General features: G+C 33.8%; 3 protein-coding genes across 3 annotated transcripts; 1 reads left to right on the top strand and 2 right to left on the bottom strand.

Moving 5' to 3' along the window:
- The first annotated feature begins 6452 nt into the window (after window positions 1–6452).
- On the top strand, window positions 6453–12081 carry LOC137820414 (DNA-directed RNA polymerases IV and V subunit 2-like). The gene is made up of 7 exons (XM_068624495.1): window positions 6453–7202; window positions 7304–7513; window positions 7782–8665; window positions 8801–9101; window positions 9765–10712; window positions 10921–11192; window positions 11474–12081. Exons 1-7 carry the CDS (start codon window positions 6711–6713, stop codon window positions 11973–11975), a joined length of 3609 nt encoding a protein of 1202 aa, XP_068480596.1. The 5' UTR covers window positions 6453–6710; the 3' UTR covers window positions 11976–12081.
- Window positions 12082–14301: 2220 nt separating this feature from the next.
- On the bottom strand, window positions 14302–18350 carry LOC137822019 (uncharacterized). The gene is made up of 7 exons (XM_068626895.1): window positions 17995–18350; window positions 17660–17864; window positions 17276–17477; window positions 16807–17000; window positions 16228–16381; window positions 15485–15649; window positions 14302–14857 (listed from the first exon to the last, which is right to left on the bottom strand). The coding sequence occupies exons 1-7, from the start codon at window positions 18170–18172 to the stop codon at window positions 14399–14401; spliced, it is 1557 nt and encodes a 518-aa protein (XP_068482996.1). The 5' UTR covers window positions 18173–18350; the 3' UTR covers window positions 14302–14398.
- Window positions 18351–18754: 404 nt separating this feature from the next.
- Window positions 18755–23113, bottom strand: LOC137822530 (phototropic-responsive NPH3 family protein NPY1-like). Its single transcript, XM_068627423.1, has 4 exons — window positions 22935–23113; window positions 21320–21389; window positions 19836–21011; window positions 18755–19531 (listed from the first exon to the last, which is right to left on the bottom strand). The coding sequence occupies exons 1-4, from the start codon at window positions 22994–22996 to the stop codon at window positions 18989–18991; spliced, it is 1851 nt and encodes a 616-aa protein (XP_068483524.1). The 5' UTR covers window positions 22997–23113; the 3' UTR covers window positions 18755–18988.
- Between the last annotated feature and the right edge of the window lie 409 nt (window positions 23114–23522).

Here is a 23522-nt window from a genome sequence, read left to right as displayed (position 1 = left end):
TCCAGTCTGTCTCTGCACATCCCTTGATCCAAAGTATGGATATCCATTCACATAATTTCTTTTAAACAGTACAATCCTTAAAGCAAACAGAGTCTCGAGCAAGTTCTGCATATGCATGGATTATGCAAGAAGTATTGAAAGTTTTAATCTTCCAGACCATTTATTGTTGGATAGGTGCCCATATTTAGTAAAAAAATATTTAACTTTGTTTTATTTTCTACTGTTTTGTTCTACGTTATACACATTATACGTGAAAAAGTTTAACGGTGTTAATTTTATTTTAAAATAAATTCTCAATTTAAAGAAATTCTTAAGTAAAAATGAGTATGAAAACTAGAAATAATGAGGTGATTGAACATGTCTATTAAAATGTCCAATAGTAGTAAAAACAATACTTTTAATTTTAAAAAAAAAGAGTCAATGGTCTTTGTTTAAGAAAAAATGTTAATAATAATTATTATTATTATTTAGAAACATGATAGTTTATTACCTCTTTCTAAATTTTAATAATAATCACATATATTTTGATTTTTAAATAAACATTTGTATAGGTTAAATATCACATTTCTAAAATATTTAAAGTATTTTAAAACATAAAAAACATAATATAGTGGATCTCTTATAGCATTAAGATAATTGTAATTCAACTTTATTTTTCTATACATTCAAATTTCTAACTCTCTATCATGTTTGATTTCTCATCACTTGCATTATCAAAATCCACATCACCATTATCATACATTTCTCCTTCTGCATAACTATTAACCTATTCTTAAAAAAAGTCATCAACTTGTTTTTCTCTCCTTTTCTATTTCAATTGTTTGTTTTGTTTTTTTAAGGAATTTGTTTTGTGATTTTGTATTTGAACTTTTAGGATTATTGCAAATTGTGTATTTTTTTTTGTGGAGAAGTTGAATTGTAGGTGAGTGCGATGTGTGGTAATGGTGGAGATTTTAAAGTTATAATTTGTGGTCATTTGAGTTTGTGTTGGTTTGGCAACGGTGACAAAGGAAGAGTAGTGAGATGGTTTTGTAAAAATGTATTGGGGTGTGAGATTTTGTTTAATTATCCAATTGATTAGAGTTGATGTTTTACTTTAGGTTTCATTTTGTGGATATTACTTGTTCATTCATTATGCCTATTAATGTGAAATGAGATTATTGCGTGGTTGATTTATGATTTTTTTTTAATGAAGATTTTAAACTTAATTCAATCTTATAAAAACAGTTTATAAGGTGAGATTTGCACCAACTTATATATTATGAAATGTCTTTATCTCTAGTCGATGTAAAATATCCAACATTTATTTGTTACTTCCTTGATTTCAATTAACTTGGAAGTGATGTATGAAATGAGCTTATGAATTGTATTTTTGTGTGTCAAAATGACTTATATGCAAAATGATGAATTATTTAAATGACTCATTTGTGTGTATTTAAGATTCATTTCACTATGTCTCACACCCAAATATCAAGGATGAATATGAGTGACAATGCGAGATGGTCGTCCTGCATTGATTCGTCAAATGCGGTCGGATTGGCCCATCCCGCTTAAGTAATGTAGGTTCAATCTATTGACTTGCTTCTCATATAGGATGGTATGTGGGCTTGCGGGTTAATCTGCATAAGAAAAATATTTTTTTATTAAAAATAATAATATTAATGCACTTATAATATTTTAAAAACAAAAGTTGGAGGAGGTAATTTTGTATTTTTATTAGGGTGTTTTTCCTTGCATCCCATCAAATTTCTTTATGTACCTCATCAATTTTGAAATTTAATTTTCATACCATAGAAGTCAATTTTATAAACGAAAATTTAGAAGAAAAAATAACTTCTAAATAACATTTTTAGAACAAATATTTTACCTTCCAAAATCTATAACAACTATTTTGACTTTTAAAATTCGATTTTTGAAATTGGGAAAAAATTTGAGGAGGTGTAGAAAGAAATCACTTTTATTATTATACAAGCTAGCAAGCTATCCCGCCCCACTCCATACTTAGTTCGCACATATTACAGATTATACGAGACAAACCTAAATGAGTCAGCGAGTCACAATAGTGAGCTCATCTCGCATATTTCATAACAAACTGTGAGCCGATCCACATGAACAACCAACATTGTCACCCTTAAATATAAATAATGTTTATATATGAATTTCTATTAAGATTTTTATGAATGGAAGGACTTAACTACATGAAATAAAGGATTTCAATGACCCATTTACATAAAAAAAAAAAAAAATTATTCAAGGACTTGTGAATTAGTATATGAATCTTTCATACCCAAATTAAGTATTTACTTAATAAAAAAAAGTGAAAAATTAAAACTTGTGAATGGCAAGGGTTTATCTATTAATTAAAGGTTGTACTTCCTATAGTGTATGTTTTGTTCACCTCTCCTTCCATTATGATATGGTAATAACAACTCTCTTAATAACACCACATTTTTAAGTACCTACGTCTTGGTTAATGCTCTTATATTTATTATAAATGAAGACTTTCACCACATGCATGTTCATTCTTCTTATTGGTTAATGCCCTTATATTCATTATAAATAAAAACTTCCACCACATGTATGCTTCATTCTTCCCTCTAGGAAGCAATAATGTTAACTTCCTTTTTTGTTGTTATATACATCAAGGTCACATCGACCAAATTGCAAAGAAATAGTGGAAAGTGAACAAATGAATTCATTTTTTAATATAAAAGTTTGTAAAAGATATATATATATATATATATATATATATTTTATATTGACTTTATTTTAATTTCTTTGTTCAATCTTTATGAACTAAAGATTCATATAACTATGTATGTACGGTGTCATGGTGTTTGGTGGCTTGAGATCTGTTGTAGTGATATTTATGGTTGTGAGAAAAAAAAATCCAAATATTATTCTATAATTATAAAATTCAAATTAATTTAATTTAATTTTAAATTTAAATCCATGTTATTAGGAGTTTATATTCAATATAATTAACAAATTTTAGAGTCGATATGGATTGAATATTTTTTTTTTAAATTAAAAAATAAAGATCCATAAATCCAAAAGTCTATTTTAAAATCTCAACAAAATAATAAATGTCTTTTTAACTTTCGCTAAATTTCAAAGGTTTATTTTAAAATTTTAGTAAAATAACAAAGATTTTTTTAATCTTCGTTCAATTTCAAAGATTTATTCTAAAATTTCAGTAAAATAACGGTTTTTTTTAACCTTCGTTAAATTTCAAAAATTTATTGTACAATCTCAATAAAACGCTCCAGATTTTTCAAACTTCAATAATTAAATATTTTATAACTAAATTATCTAAATTTTTTAAAGTGCAACTTTACATTACAAATAATTTTTATAAAATTTATTTTATAAACTCACCAAAATAACCTTGGATAATAAGAATTTTAACAACTAATCTTGAATAATAAGTATTTCAACTGTATTTGCTGGTAGTTAGTTTATATAATTCATAGTTTTTTTTTGTTACGAGCTCATTCTTCCAAAAAAACCTGACTTAGTTTGTTTTAGTTTTTTATGTGCAATTTTAGTTTTAGTTATAATGTTCAATATTTAATTCTCATAACTTTGAAATATTTTAAATTAAAACCTTTATTTTATAATACATCCAATAATTAATTCACTGTGGAGTGAGAAGTGATAAAATTAATTTCTTCTTTCAATATGTTCTTACAATATTTGAAGCCCTCAAAGCCAATAACACACATGACTTTGAAGTTCACATTTGATAAATAATGCAATCATTTAAGATGTATAAAATAGTGATAAACACCAGTTATTGTCGAGCTAGTTAATGGTGGCGTGTGACTCGAGTTGGGACAGTAAGGTGATGGAAGAAGCAATGATAGTGCCTTATTTAGTGTTTCCTCTCCTTAGATACAATAGACACAAATATGTTTGAATTGTGATTCCTTGCCAGGATTGTCGTTGGCAACCATTAAGCCCGGTCAGAGAGCAGTGTTTCTGTCAATGGTGGAAGAGAGAAGCCAAAAGGATTGTTAGAGATGGTGGAAAATGGGGTTGAAGGTTATTTCAGACGATGAGTCATTTTAAAAAAAATTGAAACACCATACCCAATAATGATTTAGCATAAGAAACTGCAACCCTGTATAAAAATGACTTAATAGAGATTTGAACCCTGGATAATAATGTAAAAATAAACTTCCATTAAAATTATTTGTTTAAACTTTGAATATTGTTTTAAATTTATCTTTTAACATTATAATAATGTTAATAAAATGTACTGTTGTTTATAACTTTTAAATATATTATTTTTTAAGTTATTGTTTTATTAATTTGTTTACAGAGTTATAATAAATATATTTTTTAATGCAATAAATACGATTGTATTTTAAAATTGGCATCTTTTTATTTATTATTAGAAGGAACGAATCTTTCTGTGTTTTTATATATTTTAAGAAGATAAAATTAATAATAATGTAGGGTTCAATGAGTAATTTGTAATGTTGTGCAGTTATTTTTAATATTTGAATAACTTAAAAAAAATATAATTAATAATAAAATATTTAAATCAACTTATATTATAGAGTATTTAACAATTTTTTAAAATAATATAATTTTAAATTTGATAAAAATAATTGTGCTCCCTACCTATACTTGTTTTTCTTTATTTTTTAACCCATGTTACGTATTAAAAACTAATTCAAAATAAAAAATTAGAAATAATTATTTTATGAACATTTAAGGATATCCCTACAAAAGTGAGGTTGATTAACCTTATAACCTCCCACCCTTCTCTTTCACAAAAATAGAGTGGTGCCCTATAACAACCAGTACCTCCAACCCACATGAGTTTTATCCAATTCAAATACCCTGCTGAAGAAATTTCTAGCTCTGAAAACAAACTCTGAAATACATAATACTCCTCTGTTACAGTGTAGTCCCTGCACTACTCATTAATTGATGAATTATAGAGGAGAAATTAACAACTCTTCCTTGTTTATTTGCAATTCAATGTTGTCTGCAGAAAGGGTTGCAGAAATTCTCCATAATTACATTATCTCCACCTAAGAATGTTGTGAAAGAACCAACTTCACAGGGCCTTTTTGTGGATACTCCATTTTTGGACATCTTTTTGTAGGTGGAAATTGTTGTGATTTATGCCTTCTTATTGCTATGCTTGCTGATATAACCCTGCTCTTTCTTCTCCCTTCTTGAGGTATCAGCATCATACCTATATGTTTCCAGCAAAATAAGTGCTCCTTGTTTAGTCTACTGTGAATCTCTCACAGTTACTTTACATTGCATTTGTGTACCAGAAAATCAGCATGCATAAGATAGGGAAATTTAGAAATATAATGTAATTTTTCTCCTTTTTTACATAAATGGTTATGTTTTAAAATTTGTATAAAAATGAGATTTGAAAATTCATGCTTGCAAGTTACACACACAACTTATTCATTTTTATAATTTTTCTAAGACTTATAATTTTTAGAAAAAGAAGGAAAATTACACCACATTTATAAATTTTCCCAAAACAGATGTATACCAATATCAAACACATACGCAGGAATACACACCAATCTAAAAAAGAAAATATTACTAATTTATTTGCCCATCTTTGAATAGTTATACCCTTTATCTCATTAAAATAATTAATATTTTATATATATTTTTTAATTTTAATTATTGTTTTCCTAAATGTACCTTTATTTAATATTTATATTTGCTATTAATGACACAGACAAATAAAATTCAAATTTTAAATGTATCTCTATTGTGTAGGTAAAAGAGGACCTAGATAGTACTTGAAACTGGACGTACAATTGTTGACGTACCGGTTGTCACCTTTCTCTTGTCCTCAAATCTTCTCCTTTAATTATTGATGCTTGGTCAGGGTGACCTGAAAAAGATAATCTAACGATGAAGTAAGTACTATGTGCAAAGAATATATATTGATAATTGGTAAAAATGTACCTTACACCTCCGCAAATACTTTTATAGTTATTGACTGATATGCATCGTGATCCTTGATTAATAGAAAGATATATTGATATATAGGTACGTTGGAATATCAAAAAAACATTTCTACCATATTTCACTTAATCAAAATATTAAGTATTATTGTAATTGCCATTATTTATTGTGTAGCTTGAAGTATTATTTAATTCGATCGATCACCACGTCACCCATCCGGACCGGTACATTAAATAAGAGTAAGTTAATCATAAATAATACTATTTATTTATATTAAATATTATATATTTCTTCATCATTGTAAAGTAAACTCAAGCATCTTCACATACATATAATAATAAATATCTAAAATTTATCATTTAGTCTTTATAAGTATGTTTTTTCTTTTAGTTTTCTTATTTAAAAGCATATTTTTTTTGGTGTTAATCATGCTACTTTTATTCTATTTCTCCTCTCTAACATATGTTATTTTAAGAATAATGTGTAAAGGTGAAACCAGAGGACACATGCGTCTTTGGGTTCCCCTTCTAAGCAAACTACAAACATTTTCACTTGAGACAACCTCAGAGGTAAAGAGGTAGTGTTTTCCCATTTATACCCCTCCGCATCACGCACAAAACATTTCATATCAATTTCTGCAGCAAATCGAACGTGTTGTTCATAGCTAACACTCTTCACACTCCCACTCCCACTATAGAGTGTAGAAAAACCAAAACCCTAACTTTGTTTTCGTTTCAGGAAACGCATTGATTGGAATGGGTCACGTTGGTTCCAGTAAGGATGGCACCAAGGCAGGGATGACCGCCGCGATGATGGACATCGACGGTGACGACGGCTTCGACGACGACCTGGGTGACCTCGACCCGACCAACGCCGAAATCCTCGAAGAATTCGGCGGAGAGGAGGCGTTCCGATACCACTGCAAGAAGTTTTCGATGCTGTTCTTTGAGGAGTACGGTCTGATCAGCCACCAAATCAACTCCTATAACCACTACGCCAACGTCGGCCTCCAGAGAACCTTCGATGGCTTCGGCGAACTGGTCGTCACGCCCGGCTTCGACCCTTCCAAGAAGGGAGCTAACGAGCACTACCGTTACGCCTCCGTCAAGTTCGGCAAGGTCACGCTAGACAAGCCCATGTTCTGGGGCGGTGAGGGCAACGCGCAGGAGTTTAAGATGCTTCCACGACACGCGCGGCTTCAGAGGATGACCTACGCTTCGAAAATAAAAATTTTAGTTAAAGTTCAGGTAGGAAAAACAGAGTGCCGGTGTTGTTTTAATGTGTGTGTAATGTAGGTTTGTTACCTTTGTTAGAGCAATTTCTGATGTGTGTTTGTGTGGAATTGTAGGTGTATGTTCCGAAGAAGGTTCGGAGTGATAAGTTCAAGACAGGGAAGGAAGAGTACCTTGATAAGGAGATTCTGAAGGAAGATGAGAGGGAGATGATCATTGGGAGATTGCCTGTCATGGTTAAGTCGGATTTATGTTGGATGAATGGTGAAAAGGATGATTGTGAATTTGACCATGGAGGTTATTTTCTCATCAAGGGTGCCGAGAAGGTTGGTTTGTATTTAATTTTTAACGATTTTTAGGTTGAATTTAACTTCGTGTTTTGATTTTTGTAGGCCTTTATTTGTTGAGTTTTACAATAACTACTTTTAAAATCATGTTTAGCAAATTTTCTGATTGGTTCACACTGTAAAAACTTTTACACTGATGGTGAATGGAAATTTATCTCTTGATTATTGCGTGTTTGCGATGTATTTCTCTAATATTTAGGGTATGTTTAGTAATATGGAATTTGTTTCCTGGAAAAAATCGTTGCAGACTTTTATTGCACAGGAGCAACTGTATTTAAAGCGGCTTTGGGTTATGAACAGTCCAGGTTGGATGATTGCCTACAAGTCACAGATGAAGAGAAATAGGATGGTTATTAAACTGGTAGGCAATTCTAGGAATGAAGAAGGGCAGAATGGAGACATGTTTCTTACTGTGTATTTTTTATCAGTTGAGGTTCCTGTGTGGGTATTATTTTTCGCTCTTGGTGTCACATCTGATAAAGATGTTGTAGATCTCATTGGTTGTGACAATGATGATGCCAGAATTCAGAATATTCTCCTTGCGTCTGTTTGTGATGCTGATGAGAAATGTGGAGCATTTCGGAGAGGTAGGAATGCAGTTCAATATTTAGAGAAGTATATAAAAAGTGTACAATTTCCACCTCCTGAGTCTATTGAGGAGTGCCTTGAAATGTATGTCTTTCCTGGAATTAGCGGCTTAAACAGAAAGGCACGCTTCCTTGCATATATGGTGAAGGGTCTCTTACTGGCATATACTGGCCGCAGAAAATGCGACAACAGGGATGATTTTCGTAATAAGAGGCTTGAATTGGCCAGTGAGCTTCTTGACCGTGAGTTGAAAGTGCACATAGCTCATGCTCGAAAGCGAATGTCAAAGGCATTGCAGAGGGACCTTTATGGAGAAAGGGATGTACGCCCAATTGAGCATTATCTTGATGCCTCAATAATTACAAATGGTCTGCAAAGGGCATTTTCAACAGGAGCATGGTCACATCCGTACAAAAGGATGGAAAGGATCTCTGGTGTGGTTGCAAATGTTGGGCGCACTAATCCCCTACAAACCATGGCTGAGCTAAGAAGAGCGAGGCAGCAAGTCCAGTACACAGGAAAAGTTGGGGATGCTAGATATCCGTAAGTAACTTCAAGTTGTAGTTCTTTATTATTATTATTATTATTATTTTCTTCATTTATGCTGTTTGTTACACAACTAAGTTATGGCTAATTCTTTTCCTTTTTTTTTGTATTATAACACGTTTGCGGTTGCAGGCATCCTTCTCACTGGGGCAAGGTTTGTTTCCTCTCTACCCCAGATGGTGAAAATTGTGGACTAGTAAAAAATATGGCTGTCACTGGACTTGTAAGCACCGATGTATCTAATGCATCTGAATCTATACTGCCTACATTGTTGAATTGTGGAATGGAAGAACTTGTCAATGATACTACCACTCATATGGGAAACAAGGACAAAGTCTTCCTAAACGGTGATTGGGTTGGAGTGTGCCCTGATTCCAGTTGGTTTGTGGCTGAGCTACGAAGTGAAAGACGTAAAAATAAACTGCCTCATCAGGTTCACTTTTAATGTGTTTTGTATTCTCTACTAGTCATATTTTATATATCTTTAAGAACCTTCTTTTAATTTGAGCCATGAATGGATCTCACCTTGTGGGCAAAGGCTTTTGCTATTGATGTTATATGTTTTTAATTTCGTTTATAAACTGTCAAATCTTGTGAAGGTCAACAGGTTTAACAGCTTAATGCATGACAACCTACCGCACAGATGATATCAACAAATGATTTAGTTACTATTTAAGCATTTGGAAACTTATGTCTATATTGGCTAATACTTTTGTAACTTAGTTTGTCATCATGAGAACTGTGTTGTCAATGACTAACATCTGCATCACATTATTGGCTTAACTCTTTGGACTCCCTTTTCTCTGTGAATGATGATGCTATTGTTTGAAGACACCCTTCCTCTCCTGGGTTTTCAGTTGTCTATCTCTCCGTGTACATCCATAGCTAGCTGTTGTTGTATCAGTTTTATGAACTTTTTATTGATGGGATTATATTGTTGTCTGCATGTTCTATCATTAAGTTTATTGGGGAACATAATTTTTGTCAAACATCTATACTCTCACTCTCATTATAGTGGTAGTTGCAATACATCAGTACGAGTTAGTTTAGTTGATCCTATTTCTTTTGAACCTGGTGATTACTACTTTCCATGCAGGTGGAAATCAAGAGAGATCAATCTCAACATGAAGTGCGTATATACTCTGATGCAGGAAGGATTCTACGTCCTCTTTTGGTAGTTGGTAATCTTCTCAGGATTAAAAGATTTAAATCCGACCGCTACTCTTTCCGGACTCTATTGGAAGAAGGTGTGATTGAGCTGATTGGACCTGAAGAAGAGGAAGACTGCTGTACTGCCTGGGGTGTTCAGTATTTATTTGGAAAAGAGGGGAAAAGATCTGTGAAGTACACACACTGTGAACTTGATATGTCATTCTTATTGGGTTTAAGCTGTTCACTTGTTCCATTTGCCAATCATGACCATGCAAGGAGGGTACTCTACCAATCTCAGAAGCACTCCTCACAGGCTATTGGCTTTTCTACTTTAAACCCGAATACCAGAATTGATACTTTGTCTCATCAGTTACACTATCCCCAGAGGCCCCTTTTTCAAACAATGGCTTCAGATTGTCTTGGAAAGCCAACCTCTCCACTGGGTCAAAGTAAAATACATCCAAAGGCAGAATTCTATAATGGGCAGAACGCAATTGTGGCTGTCAATGTACATCTGGGATACAATCAAGAGGATTCCTTGGTGATGAACCGTGCGTCATTACAGCGTGGTATGTTCAGATCTGAGCACATAAGGAGTTACAAATCTGAAATTGATAATAAGCAATCCTCAGAGAAGAAGCGAAAATCTGAAGACATTGTAAATTTTGGAAAGCTACAGAGTAAAATTGGCCGAGTTGATAGCCTTGATGATGATGGCTTTCCATATGTTGGGGCAAACTTGCAAAGTGGTGATATTATTATTGGACGGTGTGCTGAGTCTGGTGCAGACAATAGTGTAAAGTTAAAGCACACTGAAAGGGGTTATGTTCAAAAGGTTGTGCTGTCTTCAAATGACGAGGGGAAAAATTTTGCGGCGGTTTCATTGAGACAGGTAGGTAACTGGTGACCACCAAAGAACATTATCAAAGATACTTGTGTCTGAACTTGTAGGAATTTCTGCAGTGAACATGACTTGCTGTATGGTCAAGTACATACATGTAGATGGGCATGCATTAAGTTGTGCATCATCTGAACGTGGATGTTTGAAAGCTAACTTCAATTTGATCTCTGGATAAATATCTTATTTACTAATTCTGCAGGTTCGAAGTCCAGTTCTTGGTGACAAGTTCTCCAGTATGCATGGACAAAAGGGTGTTTTGGGATTTTTGGAGTGTCAGGAAAATTTCCCTTTCACCAGACAAGGCATTGTTCCTGATATTGTCATTAATCCGCATGCCTTTCCATCACGACAAACTCCCGGCCAGCTGCTAGAGGCTGCTTTAGGAAAGGGGATTGCTTGTGGTGGTAAACTGAGACATGCTACGCCTTTCTCCACTCCTTCTGTTGATGCCATTACTGACCAGCTTCACAGGTATAGTTTGATCGTACTATTTAGTTTACTTCAAACGCAGTTTGAACTTTGGATTACTGTGTGACCCATTGTTTAGACAATGAACTTGCATTTCTGCTCCTGTTTACTGTATGACTTTTTTCTTATTTGCTTAAAATGTCTTCGATGGTCTCTTGTCTGTGTTCTAGTCTTGCTTTAAAATTAGGAAGTATTTTGCCTAAATTCATTCTTAAAGCTTGTATATATTATGTTCCCGTTGTTTTACTGAGCCCTCACGCATGTTACTTTCGAGGATATGGCAGAGCTGGGTTTTCAAGATGGGGAAACGAGAGGGTATACAATGGAAGGACTGGTGAGATGGTCCGATCACTCATTTTTATGGGACCAACGTTTTACCAACGTCTGCATCATATGTCTGAAGACAAGGTGAAATTCCGCAACACTGGTCCTGTTCACCCTTTGACCCGACAGCCTGTAGCCGACAGAAAACGATTTGGAGGTATCAAGTTCGGTGAAATGGAACGTGATTGCTTGATAGCTCACGGTGCATCAGCCAACCTGTATGAACGCCTCTTTACTCTCAGTGACTCGTCTCAGATTCACATCTGCAGCGGATGCAAAAATGTTTCAAATGTGATCATGCGGCCAGTCTCTGGTGGCCGGAAAGTACGAGGACCTTATTGCCGCCACTGTGAATCTGCAGATGACATTGTGGTTGCCCATGTCCCTTACGGAGCAAAATTATTATGTCAGGAGCTCTTTAGCATGGGCATAAATCTTAAATTTGAAACCCAACTTTGCTAGACGGAACTATTAACATGTCTCTTCTGTTCATTTCCTTGACTTTGTTCAGTGTAGATATCACTTGATGTTTTCTTGAATGCTTTAGCTAGTTGGGAGTATTGCATGATATCCTGAGCTTAACCCGAATGTCGATGCATCATCTCTTTTATAAGGCTAATCATCTCCAAGTCTAACCCCGTTAAAAAAGAGAACTTTGTAACCCTAAATGCTTTGGTTTCACTTGAAGTGAAGGTATGTATAGTATTCAGATGAATAGTTTTTTGCTCTGTAGTTAAACCTGTTTGAGTAAATGCAAAATAACATTTAAGATTAAAATATGCGATTTAGTTCAACAATAGATAATGCATGTTTCTCTATAAGTTAAAGTAAAAACATAAAAACCTTAAACTAAATTTTGGATTCCTTCAAGTGTCTTTTCATTTAAGTATCTAATAATGTTTTTCTGAACATTAATAAATATCGAAAGTTTTCCAATGATGTAAATTGGGATTATTTTTTACTGATGTTGGTGTCATTAAAAAAGATGATAGGACATTTATAAGCTGTCAACAAAAGATATCAATCCATTTTCATTCTTCATGTTTTTTTATTGTTTATTTTGACATTCAATGTGATTAGTTTATGACTTAATGTGTCTTCACAAGGATTGGTTAAATTTACCACTAAACATGGGTCAAAAGGCAAACACATATCTTTTTGTTACACTTGTATAGAAGTGCTAGAAAAAATTTGGCCTGAAAACTCAATTGTTATTATTGGTGGGTTTCTCTTGATTTCAAAACCTTAATTTACAAAATTATACTTATAATAAAAGAAGAATGTTTCGTTACAAAATCTTGAACTTTGAATATAATTCAATGTATTGATTATCTTTGAGATAAACAAGGAAATGATCATTACTCGACACATTACACTTATGATAAGAAATCTTAAAGAAATATTTAGTGACTCTTAACCAAGTGATAAACAATGATAAAGATAAAAAAATTCGATTTATTAGATATTCAAAAGGCAAAGGATTTTTTTTAATAATAATAAAAAATATAAATATATTTAAGATAAAATAAAAATACTTTTAGGAAGTGTAATGGTTAAAAATATTTTTTTTGCATCGTAGTGATAATTTCATAATAAATATTTATAAGCATGCATATATGTCCATCCACTTTACAGATGATCTAAAAACATCATCATCATCATTAAAAAATTGTGCTATTAAACATTTGAGGATTTTTCTTTAAACAATTGTGATTGAAAATATATAAGGACACTTACAAATGGAAAATAACATGTTAAGTGTTAAAAGAAAGAATTATAGCGTCTAACACAGACAAAAAATAAAAATATAATTAGTGGTAATAGTATACAATTCTTTCTAATTAAGAATATTACTATTTAAGTATGATGATTCAATTTTGATTTGATCTATTTAATTTCTGTTATGAGATAATTAGTGTCATTTGTAACATATTTACATAAAAATTAATATAATTAATTATCTTACTTTTTTTTAATAATATTTATATTTATTCATTATAAAATAAATAATAAATAAAATAAAAATATATTTAACTTTTCAATTATTTCCAATAATTTGATTCAATTTAAATACTTTCCTTCTATATTATCTTTTTTTATGTTTTTTTCACTCCTTATGATAAACATTTTATACAACAAAATTTGTAAATGTGTTTTTTAATTAACAATTTTTTTTAAAAAGAAATGAACTTTCAAATTCATTTTTAAGAATGTTTAAGATTTTTTTGTTACAAATGAGAAAATCGATTTTTAATTAAATATCTAAGAAAATAAAATAAAATAAAAGAGTAAATTTTTTTTGAGACTTTAAATTATTTTTTTTATTATTACGTTATTGTTATTATAATAAGAAAAGAAAAAAAAAACTCTTATATAATCAATTATAGGTGTCAATGATGGAAGTTTAAGATCAAACTTTATTTCACATTTTAAGCAACATAACTAATTATGTTGCAAAAGCATATTTGATTAATGATAATTTCAGCTTTTTATTATTATTTGCGTGAAAAAAACATTGGGGCTTATCATTCTTAAAAGCCTTCTTCATTTGACACTCTTCTCTTATCTCCTTCACTCTTTTCAAACTACGAAATTGACATTGTTTTCACATGGAAATAAGAAAAAAAAAACTTGTTAACCTAATTATTAGGGTCTTTTTAATCTAACTTCTAAAAATCATTTTCAAGAATGTTAGAATTTAACGTAACATTTTTAAATTTACCACATTCCTAATTATGTTATTATGGTATAGTCATTTCAGAAAAAAAAATATAAATACACATTGAAATAAATGCCAACAACACCAAGTGTTCATCTCATACTCATTGCTTGTTAATTGAGTTTCTTTTCATCTTTCTTGGACTGATCCATCAAAATCTCTTTGATTAAATGGAACTTTTGTGACCTTTCTCCATTTCTTCTAAAGGAACAGCATAGGGTGAGTTCCAATCAGCATTAAAAATTTCCCTAAGTTGAGAGATGATGGCAGTGTTGTATGTCCCAAAGCTGACACCTGCTGTTGTGTAGAAGTAGTCCCATACAAGATTGCTAGTCCCAATGTGTGCCCTTACATCACTAACTGCATATTTTCCATGATTGACTCTTGTAAAATCAGGGTATTTGTTTCCTGTTTTAGTTCCTCCGTGAATAGCAGGTCCTGTCATGTTGAAACCAGGAACCACATAATATTTTATCTCAACTTTTCCATAGCATTTGTTGTACTTTGAGGAAGAGCAGAGATTGTTGGTGTAGAGGAGAGACTTCAGGTACACATCTGTGTTACTGATGGAGTGTGCCCAATATGAAACCAATACCTGTACTGTTGCATTCTTCGAAAACACCACCTGCTATGCGAAACTTTGTTAGAAAGTGAGAATTTTTTTATAGAAATTGTTCCGGACAAGAGTATTGAGATCTCAAACCTAAAACATTTAGTGTAGTCAAGAATATGTAATCTCTTAGCTAGTGTGTAGTCTGTTAAACTCTCAGCTAGTGTGTAGTCTGTTTTTCTTTTTTTTATATTCTCTGATATATACTAAAATCTTCACTCTATTTTTTCTTCATCTGATCTTGTTATTGGTCTAATTCAATAATAAATACTTGTTTTTCATTTAGCTGATTTATCTGAGATTCCTTGATTCGTGTTGATACACCATTAACGTCTCCAAATATGAATCTCGGTAGACAATTCATTTATACACCATATCGAACTTGACTCATGACACTATAGAAATGAATTTGAAAAGTCTGAACTTGAGATGTGTAGAGTTGCAGTGGCAACTAGTGAGAATAGGGTTATGCCACATGTCACTCAAAATGGTACCAAACAACTGTAAGAATTTCACGAATCAGGATGCTTTATCTTCTATTAGATTTAGGATAATTTTTTTGCCAAAAGGTAAAAATTTCAGAGGGGCAAAAACAGCAAAAAGAGTGAAGAAAACGCAGGAAGCCAGAACACTTGAAGTTACCTGTGATATTGCAGAGGATAAGGAAGACCAGTAAATTGTTTGGTCCATAAATTCTGACTGACCTAACCAGTCCATTGTACTGATTCTAACTGTCTGGTTATCTCCAACAGACTTGATTGTATCAATCCATGCCTGCTCATCAGCTTGATATTTGCCAAATAATAGCTGCAGCCACCAATAATGCAATGATGATCCAATGAAGATTGGCAACTTAATATGTTCAATATAAGGGTACAGTGTTACACCAGGAATTTTTTTCTTTGAAAATAATGTTGGCAAAAAATTTCAGCAATGACTAGTCTATTACACTTTCATTACATAAGGTATTATGGAAAAATGAGGGAGCAGTTTCTGCAGCAATTCAGACTAAATAATAGGTTTGAATTAAAAGCATAAATAATGGCTTGGAGATTTCTCTGCAAATTGGAGATGGTGCGAGGTGAACTATATTCAGAATTAAACATAAATTTGTCCATTCCTAGCTCTAGTATCGAAGAGCCCTATAGCACTAACTCCCAATTCAATGAGTTGCATTTACAAACTGTATTCAATGAATGAGACTAGAAGATCCATCTCTTCTGCATCTAAATCAATTCCCCACTCATTGTGAACAAGCATGTGATAATAGCACATTTAGAAAATTATTTAAATGGTAATTTTGTGCTACCATGTAACTCTAAGACAACCTATTTCTTCTGTCCAGGTTCCACCCGGAAAACAAAATAACTAGAAGTAAACATTACCTCTGGGGGTGCAAAGGATAGATAGCTGACTTGGGGGAGCTTTGTTGAGTAGTTCTTCCCAGGGGTTTGAAATGGAACCACAAACATATAAGGGTCAGACAGAATAGGATATCCTGCAACATGAGGAGTCTCCAGATATCGAGGAAGAGGTGACCTGTGAAAAATAATTAGATACTGTTATGAACTAAAAGGTGAAGGATGTTCTTTCCTCATAGTTAGTTTACTGTCTCATTCATTTGCTTGCGGATGCAAACTTGTTAAGTTCCATCTGCTTGCTTTCTGAAGTTTGCTAACTCCTGCCTCTCATATTCATGTTCATGGGTAAGACTACATTTTATTTGATGTTAAAATCCTAACCAACCTTTTGTCTTCACATAAAAACACACAGTTAACATTGTTCTAACACTTATTCACAGAGTCGTGTGAACCATTCTATCTTCTCAGAACAGAGAAATTCCAGGGAAGGAAGGAAGTTTTGTTGTATAAACACCTTAACTTTGTAAGAATATTCAAATATAAACAATAAAAAAATGACATCAGAGTATAAAATAGCAAAGCAAATTTCATAAGTGAACTTACTTGCACCTCTCTTCATGATCAATGAAATGTGACCAGCAAGGAAACTTCCTCTCAACTTGCCACTCTTGATCAAACACTGTTTTTGTGTAAGCTGAAGAATTGAGAGATGCAAGTGTCCATAAATTGTCAAAGTACGCCTCAACCTTTTTAGCTATTTCAGAGCAATCAGTAAAATAAATTCCGAGTTCCTTGACCTAGAGCCAGAAAGTAATAAATAATGAGACAAGTATCATGGATTGAACAGATAACAGAAGTCTACAATGAAGAAGAGTTATATTAGCATAAATATCTATTGAGAAGATAGCAACCAACAGAAAGGTAACATTAATGATCAACGGAGAGAGGTAACAAGCAACATAATGACTTTTTAGTACAGGGTCGATGCTTCATAATCTAGATTAATGGAGGCCAATTGACATTAGAAAAAAGAGAGTAAACATAATCAAATATAGCACAGTAACTAAATTACCTGTGTGAGAGATTTCCAGTCATTGTTTGCAGATCCAATATACACATCCCTATTATCAGATATCCAAACTTTGGCATGGACAATGCCGGAGCCCCACCAATCCTCTAACAGCAGTGTCACATTCTCAACATTTGGCCTTCCGAAAGCAAGTTTGGATGGTTCTAAGGTAAAAGTTGGATATACTCCAGAGTGGGACAGTAACCTACCTCAGTACAATTTCCATTTGAACCATAAAACAAAGGTTAAGATCACCTTGCCAATGTATTATAAACACAAACATCCCTCCATGTTGAAAAACCCCATTTGAAAGTTAATAGATGTTCAGTATTCAACACACTCTAAAACCCTTGAAACATGAGCATGGTAAGCCAAATTGAAACGCACCTGATGCTAACATTCCGGTCAGCAGCAGCATCCAACTCTTGATAAAGAGAAACACCTTGACTGGCACCAAATTCATGCATCTGATCTTGAGTGTATCCATAGTCCCCAGATCGAGGATCGCTGGGGGAAGGTAGAAGCTGCCAGTATTGAGCAATTATGTGAAGCCTCGTGGTGGAGTTTGCAGCCAGCCACCGAAGCACATCCCCTACAATTCAATCATGAGTCTCAGAGATGAAAGATTGAAATCTGGGATTAATGTAATCTCGGACCACATAACAATTTCTCAGGACAACACATGTTTCTACTGCCACAAATATTAATAATGACAACTATACCTGTAGAGAGGGTGCCAGGAACATGGTGTAGGTGGGGCATATTGGTGGGAATGGATTGCACTAACCATGCTTTACAGCGAGAAGAGGATGATTCTGATGCAAAAACAGTGTTCGACAAAATCAAAATATTATAACACAGAAAGACACAGTGAACACCAATCCTGGGAGTGTGTCTCATGGTTTTCTATAGTGACCGAGATAGCATAAGCAATAGTTGCACTATAATTTGCCTGCTGTAATACAGCTACTACCCCGGTTGACTTTAATCTGCAGTCAACGGAAACAATGACCAGTGGATCTTCTTGGGATATACGGCCAGCTATCACAGGGTTTCTCATTATTGCAATAAGTAATTCGTAAGAATCTTATGATTCAAAAAATATATTACTTTTAGGATCCATGCAGGCCTTGGCCCTTAACTAGCGTTTACCAATAAAAGAATTTAATTAGAATCATCCAATTTTATGATGATTATTTTAGAAGTTACGCCTTAGATATTATCTTATTAGTTCAGAATATAAAAATCTTTATTAAGTAAAGGGTATCAATATTAAAATCAATTGAATATATTTAAACTTTCTAGATCGGAGCAAAATAAAATAAAATGCTTAACAATGACACCCTCGTGCAGGTGCAAGGATTGCTCTTAAAAAACTGGTGTTTGATTCTAGTACAGTGTTGGATCACATCAATGGTTTCTTTTTTAAGCTTTTAAAAATAATTAGCAGAAGAGGCCATGAACGGTTGCTGCAAAATCAAATAAGTTGTGTAAGAGGGCAATATATTAGGATTACCAAACATTCTGTACGATGGAAGGTCTTACTCTTACACTTGAATGAAACATAAACTACATTACATTTTAATCCAATGCTAATGCACCTTTTTCCTCATTCTGTGCATGCATTGCAAATACGAAAGTAACATCCTACCACTTTACACTTAGACAGCAATTTGAATCTCCCTCCTCATCTTTTCCAAATAATCTACTAACTCCCTAAGAGATGGAATGCCTCTGGTGTCTCAAAGATAGACCATATGATTTGGTATCACCATGGCCTAATGAAGTTGGGCTACTAGAACTCCCTGAAGTCTCCGAGCTCCTATTCTCTCCTTGTACCTTTCTCAGACTCCATAACTTGTCAAAAATTCTCCTTGATCTTGATGGCAGCAACTGAAGGCCACTTTTGCTGTTTTTGCTATTCTTCTTACCTAATTTCCCATTTTTATGCAACTCTTCATCCTTGATCCTCAAATGGCTCATCTGGTTCTTGAGGGGTTGGCAGTTATCTCCCATTGTTTTCTTACACCCCTCATCTCGATTCATTGGAGAGCGTGAAGGGTCATACATGCTGTTGTGGCCGAGTGGTTGAAAGCTGATAGAAGACCTTACCTGATCAAAGAAGAGAACTTGGACTACAACTCGAAGGGGAAGGCATTCATTCTGTGCAGCATGCATGGAAGCCTCCGCTGTCAATTTCCGGACATCCATCAGCCCACATAGTTTCTTCCTTTCGGCTTTAGTCAATTCTGGATGCTCCTGAAGACAGAAGAACAAAGTTAATTACTGAAATGAATGTCATCAGTTAGGTAAGATAGAACATGCAAGATGAACAATCAGCTCCCCCTTTTCCTACTGAAGAAGCTGATCAGAAGTATATGTTTCAGTTGCACATATATATTACCTGTTTCCTTATCATATCAATAAATGGAATGTTGATTATGTTCAGAAAGTATGTTTTATATTTGTTCCTAAACACTTACGTATGAGACAGATAATAATCAAAAGTTAAGAACTCGGCAAGAATAACCAACAAAGCCGTAGAGGATAAACAAAATGCTACCTTTAAGTAGGTGTCTATAGCTCTGTATAGACCATCATGATCTGGTCTAGCAAAATCTGGAATGGATTGTGACAAATCAGCAAAACTAGAGAGGCCAAGATTAGGATCATGTGCAATTTCTCCAAGATAACCATCCACCAACTTGCCAACATTCAATAAAGACCTTCGTGCTAAAATATATTCATCTTCTCCATGTTTATCCTCAACAACATCCATACCACATCTTCCCTTTTCGTCATTCATGTATTGATTCAAAAGACCTTGTACCAAATGAACATCATATGTAGTAGTCTGGGGAGATCTTGCGGGAATCAATAAATCTTTGACACAAGCTTCATGCAATTTGAGGCTAATGCTCTTCATCAATTCCTTTTTTGATGACTCATTTGCACAGACTAATATGGCCACTCTCAATAGCTTCAGTAAGAAACTACACGAACAACCAATGCTATTATCATATGGCAATAAACAGACAATTGTTTCTACCACAGATTTAGTCCTTGAGGCATTGGCACCATAAACCAATGTATCCACAGAATCAGGTATCCATCTAAAGGCATAGGTTTGTAGTGCCTCTCCAATAACAACACCATCCATTCTTCCCATAGATTTCACAGTAACCATTACTCGTTTGTAAAGATCAATGTCCAGCTCACATATGTCTTCAACCCACCAATCCTTAGGAACAGACTCAATTTTCTCTAAAAATGTCATCTTGTCCTCAACAATTTTATCAGGTTCAGATAATTTCCTATTATAAGTGTAAGACCAAGTGATGTACGCTGGGTCCACACTAGTTTTAGAAGCTATGGAGTCTGTGCATCTCCCAATGATCTTCAGATCCTCAGACCATGGCAGAAGAGATTTAGAAGTTTGGAGAACAATAATAGAATCCTTCCAGCAACGGAAGATACTTGAGTTAAGAAACACCTCAATCTTTAAAACCAAGTTTCCTCTATCAACATCCTCAGTCATCTCAAGATACTCAGCAGCACAACGAGCAGCTACAACATTGTAAGCATTAAGAGTAACAGTTATCCCATAACAGAATTTTGCACATATTTCAAAGGCCTTTGGTCCTCCAGGAAAATCATCCAAGTAAATGTCATCAGAGTTCTCTTCATTAGCTTTTGATACCAGTTTTTGTAGTCGGTTGCTCTTTGACAGTAGAGGGAACTGCAACTCTTAAAAGCTCAAAATTAGTAAACAACAAAGGGAGCGAGCAAAAGGCTAGTTGTGTCACCTAAAAACCATAAATTTGTGGTGGGTGGGGAGCCGGAATGCACACTTAATGCGCATATTAGAACATAAACTTGTCCCATTACTACAACTCTTTGATTGTCTAAGATAGTAACATTTCAATTATGAATATTCCCAAATTAGTACGAGCTACATTATTTTGTAACCCTGGTCATACATATCATACCATTAGATTAATTGAATAAAATACAGCACAAAAGTTTGGATGCCAAAAAAGTATGTACCTTGTGAAGGTGAAATGTGACATCACCAACATTAACAGTAACATCTGTAGCCAATTCAGATGACACATACCTGCATGAGAATTAAATTTGGTATGTAAGCTTGTAAAGGGCAGTTTTTTTACAGGGAAAACTAAAAAGGGACACACAAAACACCCCCGGTGTTCAAAATGTATAAGACTGTGTGCATAATTAATCACATGCCATGTCTGAAAGCTTTGTGTCAACTTATGGTGGAAGAAGTGATTAAAGTTATGCCGGGAAGTGAGATCCTTCAGGCAAAATACTTAAATCAAGATGTGTGATGTTCATCCTAATCTTACACGTTGTTCTCGTCTTAGCAGCAATCAAATAGCTCCCAGGCCAAAACCTGATGGTATGTCTGAAGCAAAAAATAATCCTTTTTTACATATTAGATTTGTTGATTAGCTTATTTTCAAGAAAAATAGTGTTTCTTTCCAACTTTCTGAGAATGTTTTTGAAAAATAATCAACTATTTCCTTGGAAACAATCTTTGGGAAGAAAGGCAATTGTCTGTCACGTCCTCATCTACTTGCAGGGAAGAAAAATGAATGCAAGACAATCTAGTCCCAGTTAACAGGTAATTGGATACAATTCCAAATTAATATTGATTAACCAAAGATGTCTCCTATCTGCACACATACATATACCACACGCGTAACAGATGACATTTCATTGTCAAGCATGCTTTAGAACAGACAAAAAAGGGACCAAACCAGGTTAAGCCACCTCTGTAAAACATTCCACCCTCAAGTGAAACTCTTTAACCTTATTATTATTATCGGGGAACGAGTCCTAGCAAATTTTCTCAGGGTCCACTAGAACCTCATTTGGATTTTTTGCATCTATCTTTTATTTTATTTTTCATGCCAGAATGTCCACATCCACTTACACAAGGAAACAAACACAATAATGAGTGCCCCACCCCAGTACCATGGCATACAAAAACTAGCGAGGCAAAATAAAACATATACGGCGAGTTTATTAAAATTGTTTTATCAAAAAGGCTTGTGTCCAGCCATAATTGAAGGTACTCCACATCACTTTTATGATGGACCACAAGCTCGTGAAAAACAGCACAGTTCAAAGGATGGACCACGATCTCTTTCTCCCACCCTTTTTGGTTACCAAAAACAAAATTTGAATGTTAACACACTAGAAACAAAATTAGAATGTTAACATTATTCCTAACAAGAGAAAATAGTCTAACGCTCCCAGTGTTGTATACTCTTATCCAATCAATCACAGATCATCATGTATGATAAATTGTTGACTTTTACAACAACTACCTTGAAAATTTACATCAACCATGATTTCTGATTGGTTTGAGAGTGTAATTTTTTTCTGCATTAACATAGAAATGAAACTCTTCTAACTGGGGTGTGTGGACAAATCTTGTTTTTAATTTGAAGTCAAAAAAAAATCCTGGTAGGGGCTGGCTAAGCTTAAAGAACTAACTGCATGTGTGATGAAATGAAGGTGTTATTGAGGTTGAATGGTGAAGAGGGGTGCAAAATGCATGCAGGATCTAATCAAGAAGGAAAGGAAAGAAGAGAAAGAGAAGGTGTGAGGCTGTGAGATGAACACTGGCACTGACCTGATACAGTTTCCATCAGCTTGAAGAGCATCAGGCTTGGAACCCAACTTCATGAACTTCATTTCTCTTTTTTCTCTCTCTGAGAACAAAAGCAAAGCAAATGTGATTCAGAGAAACACAGTGCAGAATGGAGTTGGAATCTGAAGTCAAGTTTGCATTGCAGGTAAGGTAAAAAAGAAAGAAAGAAAAGAGGAAGACAGGGTGGCACTGCCTCATCCTGAGGTATGTTTGGACCCTTTTGTCCCTACTCTTTACTCTTTTTATCCACTTTATCCCTGCACATTCCATCCTTGTCTTGTAGTGTTTTTACCTTGGATGATGATGATGATGCTATCTGTGTCGTCACACGTGCCTTTTCCATTCTCTGATGACGTAATAACTCAATTCTTTCTTCCTCATTCTCTTCACTCTTTCGTACACTTGCAATTGCAACAACCGAACCAAATACCACCATGCTTCTCCAACACTTCACAGTAATAAATTATGATTTCAAGTATCCAATTATTTCTGTGTTATCTCTTTGGGCCCAAAGCTTATCAAGATTTTCTAAATCATAATTCTAAAAAGTCATAGCTTTTAACTAACATA

The sequence above is a fragment of the Phaseolus vulgaris genome, chromosome 9 (assembly GCF_000499845.2).
Source record: "Phaseolus vulgaris cultivar G19833 chromosome 9, P. vulgaris v2.0, whole genome shotgun sequence".
NCBI classification, from domain to species: domain Eukaryota; kingdom Viridiplantae; phylum Streptophyta; class Magnoliopsida; order Fabales; family Fabaceae; genus Phaseolus; species Phaseolus vulgaris.
The sequence above is the reverse complement of the archived record's forward strand: the minus strand, read 5'-3'. Positions and strand labels throughout refer to the sequence as shown.

Excerpts from the sequence above, each read along its gene's own strand:
- LOC137820414 (XM_068624495.1), top strand. The coding sequence starts at position 6,711 with ATGGGTCACGTTGGTTCCAGTAAGGATGGCACCAAGGCAGGGATGACC. Across the intron at positions 7,203-7,303 it reads AAATTTTAGTTAAAGTTCAG|GTGTATGTTCCGAAGAAGGT; the intron begins GTAGGAAAAACA and ends GTGGAATTGTAG. Across the intron at positions 7,514-7,781 it reads TCATCAAGGGTGCCGAGAAG|ACTTTTATTGCACAGGAGCA; the intron begins GTTGGTTTGTAT and ends AAATCGTTGCAG.
- LOC137822019 (XM_068626895.1), bottom strand. The coding sequence starts at position 18,172 with ATGAGACACACTCCCAGGATTGGTGTTCACTGTGTCTTTCTGTGTTAT. Across the intron at positions 17,865-17,994 it reads TCCTGGCACCCTCTCTACAG|GGGATGTGCTTCGGTGGCTG; the intron begins GTATAGTTGTCA and ends ATTGAATTGTAG. Across the intron at positions 17,478-17,659 it reads GACCGGAATGTTAGCATCAG|GTTACTGTCCCACTCTGGAG; the intron begins GTGCGTTTCAAT and ends GTACTGAGGTAG.
- LOC137822530 (XM_068627423.1), bottom strand. The coding sequence starts at position 22,996 with ATGAAGTTCATGAAGTTGGGTTCCAAGCCTGATGCTCTTCAAGCTGAT. Across the intron at positions 21,390-22,934 it reads GCTGATGGAAACTGTATCAG|GTATGTGTCATCTGAATTGG; the intron begins GTCAGTGCCAGT and ends ATTCTCATGCAG. Across the intron at positions 21,012-21,319 it reads TCACATTTCACCTTCACAAG|TTCCCTCTACTGTCAAAGAG; the intron begins GTACATACTTTT and ends TAAGAGTTGCAG.